General features: G+C 45.2%; 1 protein-coding gene across 1 annotated transcript; it reads right to left on the reverse strand.

The window, feature by feature from the left end:
* Positions 1-707: 707 nt before the first annotated feature.
* On the reverse strand, positions 708-1,076 carry LOC311235121 (gamma-aminobutyric acid receptor-associated protein-like; the record flags this gene model as incomplete). The annotated part of the gene is made up of 1 exon (XM_084322473.1): positions 708-1,076. The coding sequence occupies one exon, from the start codon at positions 1,074-1,076 to the stop codon at positions 708-710; it is 369 nt and encodes a 122-aa protein (XP_084178599.1).
* Between the last annotated feature and the right edge of the window lie 5,030 nt (positions 1,077-6,106).

The following is a 6,106-nucleotide window of genomic DNA, read 5'->3' on the forward strand; positions in this document are numbered from 1 at the left end:
GTAGGTGGGGAGGGGGGGATGGGGTCCTGTGTCCATTGTTGTTAGCCCCGTTAGCTTCCTGGGTCCTTTGTCCATTGATGTTAGCCCGGTTAGCTGTCATTACGGGTCCAGGGTTCTGGTGTATGTCACCCGACATGAACAGATATAATAGTAATTTAATAATATTAAACTTGCCAGTCGGGGGTAATTTCTTGCGTTCCGGATTTGCAGTAAGTACTGTGTGGATAGCCGTGGCTCCGAAGGCTGGATGTTTCCTCTCCGTGCCCGTTAACAAATAGAAGTCGCAATGGGACTGCTGATTTGCGTTTTCGCTACCCTCCACTTCTGTCCGGAGTTGTTGCTTGAGTTGTGAATTCAGGTACAAGTCCATAATCCACAGGAGGGAAAGTAGAAAATGCGCAAAATACTTTGTTGTCGTTGTTCTGTTGCGTTGGTTACAGGAGCTGGGTAAAATGCGACCACCCATGTTGAAGCCGGAAGTGAGATGGATATGAGGGCCGATGTTCCACTCTACTGGTTAAAGTTGCTTACTCATGAGTAGTACGTTCATTGATAAAGAAAAATAAAGATTTTAAGTGGGTGGGAGGGGGGATGTGAAAGTGCATTTGACATATTTACTCTGGGAACTCTAGGCTGCTGAGCTGGATTTAATATTTCAATGGGTGGTGGAGGGCTTTGGGGGGTGGGCAGGAGTGATGGTGGTGGGATCAGATTTCCCTTTGGCTGTCCCCATACACGCTCTCATCACTGTAGGCAATGTAGAGGAGAAAGTCCTCTTCGTGGTGATCCTGATACAACAGTCCCATGGTGGCTGAGGTGGGTGGAATGACGTTGTTTACAAAGAAGAAGAGCGTGTCCTCCGCTCTTAAGTGGATAATTTTCCGAATGAGGATGTAAAACTGGCCCACTGTCAGGTCAGAGGAGACAAGATATTTCTTCTTGTCCAGATCTCCTATTGTGGCTTTGGGGGCTTTCTCCACAATTACAGGGACCCTATCCGGATACTTCTTCCTTATTTTCTCGCCTTCTGCCCGTCTTTTCTCAAAGGGGTTATCCTCTTTGTACTGGAACTTCATCATTAGAGAAATGACAGAGACAGCTAGTCGGTCACTCTGAGAGGTATTATACGACCGGGATGCGATATGCAAACTGCTGCTCTGAGAGAATTGTTGACTATATTATAGATACAGAAATGTTCTAGAATGTTTGGTTATGACATCATACGGTGACATCACCAAGGTTCTAGAATGTTTGATTATGACATCATACTGTGACATCACAAATGTTCTAGAATGTTCTATTATGACAAATAAGACGGTTCAATGACTTTATCTAAATCCAATCAATATTTAATGCCGTTTCAATGTAAGGGGGATCAGAGGAAACGCTACAGGCTGCACTTGAATGTACAGACTGGGGGGTGTTCCGAGATAACACAGATAACATTAATGACTACACGGAGACAGTGCTGGACTTTGTTTGTACTTTGGTGGAAGAAACAATCCCCAAACCAAAAGCCCTGGGTAGACAAATCCGTCCGCGAGGCTCTGAAAGCGCGCACCTCAGCCTACAACGCCGGGCTTGTGGCAGGCAACATGAATGACCACAAGGTGGCGAGATGCAACGTCAGGAGAGTAGTAATAGAGGCAAAGAGGCGCTACAGGGATAACATTTTACTTCAATATGAACAGGCTGACTCTAGAGCTATGTGGCAGGGTCTCAGAACGATGACAGATTACAAAGGCACCTCCCTCAAGCTGAACAGTGACATCTCCTTAGCAAATGATCTCAATACCTTCTATGCAAGGTTTGAGGCTGGGAATAACAGCACCAGCCTACAAACCACTGCAATGGAGGGTAGGGACACTGCTGATGGAGACTCAGTGTTCATGGTAACAGAACATGAGGTGAGGAGGACCTTTAAGAAAGTGAATATCAGGAAGGCAGCAGGACCGGACGGTATCCCCGGCCGCGTCCTAAAAGTCTGTGCCGACCAACTGGCCCCGGTATTCACTGACATATTTAACCTGTCCTTGGAACAGGCTGTCATCCCCACCTGTCTGAAGAAGTCCACTATTATCCCTGTACCCAAAAAATCTAAGCCTGCTTGCCTCAACGACTACCGCCCTGTAGCTCTCACCTCCATAGCCATGAAGTGCTTTGAGAAGCTAGTAAAGGGCTACATCTGTTCCTCCCTCCCTATCAACCTGGACCCCCTGCAATTTGCATACCGCCCCAACAGGTCCATGGAGGACGCCATAGCCCATGTGCTGCACACAGTAGCATCACACCTGGACAAGAGGCAGGGGAACTATGTGAGAATGCTGTTCATCGACTACAGCTCAGCATTCAATACCATAGTCCCCTCCAAACTCATAGCCAAGCTCAGGGACCTGGGCGTGAACTATGACCTCTGCCAGTGGGTCTTGGACTTCCTGACGGGCAGACCCCAGGTGGTGAGAGCAGGCAACTGCACCTCCTCATCCATCACTCTCAACATAGGGGCCCCCCAGGGCTGTGTTCTGAGTCTCCTCCTCTACTCCCTGTACACACATGACTGTGTGGCACAGCGGAACAACAACACAATCATCAAATTTGCTGAGACACAGTAGTGGTGGGCCTGATCTCTGCAAACGACGAGAGGGCCTACCTGGAGGAGGTCAAGGTTCTAGCGGGATGGTGTCAAGAGAACAGCCTCTCCCTGAATGTCAGCAAAACAAAGGAGATGATTGTGGACTTTAGGAGGTCGGGGGTCAGGGACTACAGCCCCCTCAGCATCGACGGGGCACCGGTTGAGAGAGTGAACAGTTTTAAGTACCTCGGAGTCCACATATCCGAGGACTTGACATGGACCACACACATTGACAGTGTTGTGAAGAAGGCACGGCAACGCCTCTACTTCCTCAGGAGCCTAAGGAAGTTCCAAGTCAGTCAGAAGATCCTTAAGAACTTCTACTCATGCACAATAGAGAGCATCCTGACTGGAAATATCACCTCCTGGTTTGGGAATAGCACCACACAAGACCGTATAGCAGACTACAGAGTTTTGATTGATTGATTGAAAACTTTATTAACAGATTGCAGAATGGGTACAGTACAGTACAGCTCAATACATACAATTGTTAAGGGGATGCAGACCAGAGAAAGACTTTCGTCTTGTTTACATCAGGGTCCCCCATTTTCAATTCATCGTAACATATGAGACATACATGACATACCGATAGACAGTACTGCTACATCTATACATTTATGACATACCAGATTTGCAATTACAGTACTGTTTGTGATACAAAAAGAGTCCAGAAAGAAAAGAGTATATACATTAGATGTAGAAACTGTACATTGGATTGGGTAGGTGGGGGTGGGGGGGGACTGTACATTGGAGGTGGATGGGTGGGGGGGGGGGGGGGGGGGGGGGGGGGGGGGGTTGGGTAGGAGGGGTGGGTGGGGGACACTGTACACCTGTACAAACAAACACTGTACATTGGATTATTGACAAGACCATACTTGGTAATTTACTGTACATTGGAGGGGGTTGTGTTCGGACATTTACAGGGGCCAGTTTCGAGTTGCAGTCTCCCTTAGGTGTTTTTTGAGAGTGTTTTTGAAAGTGGGTAGTGATTCACATTCCTTTACAGCTTTTGGTAGGGCGTTCCACATTGATGTGGCATAATTGCGAAACGTGTTTAGTCCCTTGTTTGAGCCGAATCTGGGTTTAACATGATTTGTGGAGCTCCCTCTGGTGTTGTGATTGTGGTATTCACTGACCTTTGGGAAGTATTTTGTCATGTACATGGGTACCTTGGTCGTGTAGTGTATCTTGTAGACCAGGCCCATTGCAAGTTGCTGTACTCTGTTGTCTACTCTAAGCCATCCTAGGTTGTCAAAGTGGGCAGGGGTGAGGTGGGTTCTAGGAGTAAGGTCAAGCAGTAGTCTGACCAGTTTGTTTTGAGATGTTTGTAATTTTGTTTTTAGCGCCTTTGAGGTGCTTTGGTACCATGAGGTGCAAGCATAGTCGTAGTACCCTTGAATGAGTGCTCCTGCTAGAGTCTTCAGGGTATTCTTGTTTACCAGTGAGGAGATCCGGTACAAGAATCGAGTTTGTTGGTTGACTTTTTTTATTACATTGGATGCCATTTTGTCACAGGAAAGATTTGCCTCTAGGATGGAACCCAGGTAGGTAATATCTTCTTTCCTTGTGACAATATTGTCACCCACTGTAACTGAGAAGCCGTCGGTCTTGCTGAGTTTGTTATTTGAACCGAAGAGAATGGACTCTGTTTTGCCCATGTGTAATGATAGTTTGTTATCAGCGAGCCATATGCAGATTTTGCCTAGTTCTGAGCTGAGGGTTTTTTCAACCTGTAACTTGTTCTTGTCAGAGACCAGCAGGGCTGAGTCGTCCGCAAACAGGAACAAGTTGCAGTCACAAGCTGACGACATGTCATTTGCATAAATTAGGAACAGTAGCGGACCTAGTATGCTTCCTTGTGGAACACCACAGCTTACTGTGAGGGGGGGGGGATAGGGTACCGTTTACCTCCACCATCTGCTCTCTCCCCTCCAGGTAGGATTGCATCCAGCTCACTGATAGACTATCAAAACCAATTGCTTTTAGCTTGTCAATCAGAATGGTGTGATTGACAGTGTCGAAGGCCTTTTGTAGGTCCAGCATGACCATGCCGCAGTATTTGCCCGCGTCCACCTCTTGTTTGATGTGGTCGTTTAAATAGAGAAGGCATGCATGTGTCAGTGGAGTGGGATGTTCTGAAGCCAGATTGGAATTCCTAGAGAGTGGCCCGTTCAGCCGAACGCACAATTGGAGGGGGGCTTCCCACTCTCCAGGGCATTTACAACAAGCGGTGGATGGGCAAGGCTAAGAGAATTATCAAAGACTCCAGCCACCCAAACAACTGCCTCTTTGAACTGCTGCGGTCAGGCAAGCGATACCGGAGTCTCATGGCAAGCACAGAGAGACTCAGAAGAAGCTTCTATCCCCAGGCCATCAGGATGCTCAACGAACAATAACAATATGTAACAACCATCAAATGCACTCACAGCACACACATCCACACGCACACACTCACTTTAAACAAACAACTCACTGCAGAACCCACTTTAACCACTTTAGAACACCTAAGCACACTTTATATTTATTGGTAAAGAATTTGCACTACAACCCATACCTTACACCTTACTGTAAATTGTACCTAAATTGTACCTCATCCCAATTCTGCTTTGCACTGTATAGTATATTGTATGGTAACTCAGTTACTTCTACTCTACATTGAGCATTGTATATATGTATATACTGAACACCTTTGTCTACGTACTTGACTTCTATTTTATACTTGCTATACTTATTTTATACTTATCTATTTTGCCTAGCACAGTCTCTGGAGCGTAACAGAAAGAAGCATTTTGCATAAAGGTATTCTGTACTTCTGTATGACAACTAATAAAGAAACAAACTTAAGGTTATACAAATTTTGTTTTTGTTATACTCTTGTAATTTACCTTTCTTTTTAAGAGAGTATGAATGTGTTTGTTTAGACAATATAAGGCTCTAAAGTAGACCCAGGATAAAAGGTTATGGTGGGATTGTATAACATTGTGCTACATCGCTAAAAGGTAGCAGCCAAACAAGTGTTTCTTTTAAACAAGATATTGCAATTAAATTATTGTCACAGACAATCAGTGTGTATGGGAATGTACTAAAGGAAATGCATGCAACATAATTAATATGAAACGCTGAGCTTGCCAAGATACTAACATAACTGCTTTTGACACTGATTTCCGTAAAATTGATAGACTATATTAGATTAGATTAAAATGTATTGTCATTATACAGCAGTACAACAAAAATAAGTTTGGCATCCAACCAGAGTGCAAATGCAACAGTAAAGTGCAATAGTACAATCAATGTACAAGTGATTAAACAGGGTATAATATATATATATATATATATATTAGTAGGCCTACTACTGAGTATAGTGCTAATCAGATTGGATTCGGCTATTTCCGTAGCTCCTCCCCAGCAGCCTCGGAGGTTGTTGTTGTCAGGGTAACTGACTCGCAGAGACGCTTGTTCCAGGAGGGGTGGTTG

This window comes from Notolepis coatsorum, assembly GCF_963971535.1.
Source record: "Notolepis coatsorum genome assembly, chromosome: 10".
Lineage (NCBI taxonomy): Eukaryota > Metazoa > Chordata > Actinopteri > Aulopiformes > Paralepididae > Notolepis > Notolepis coatsorum.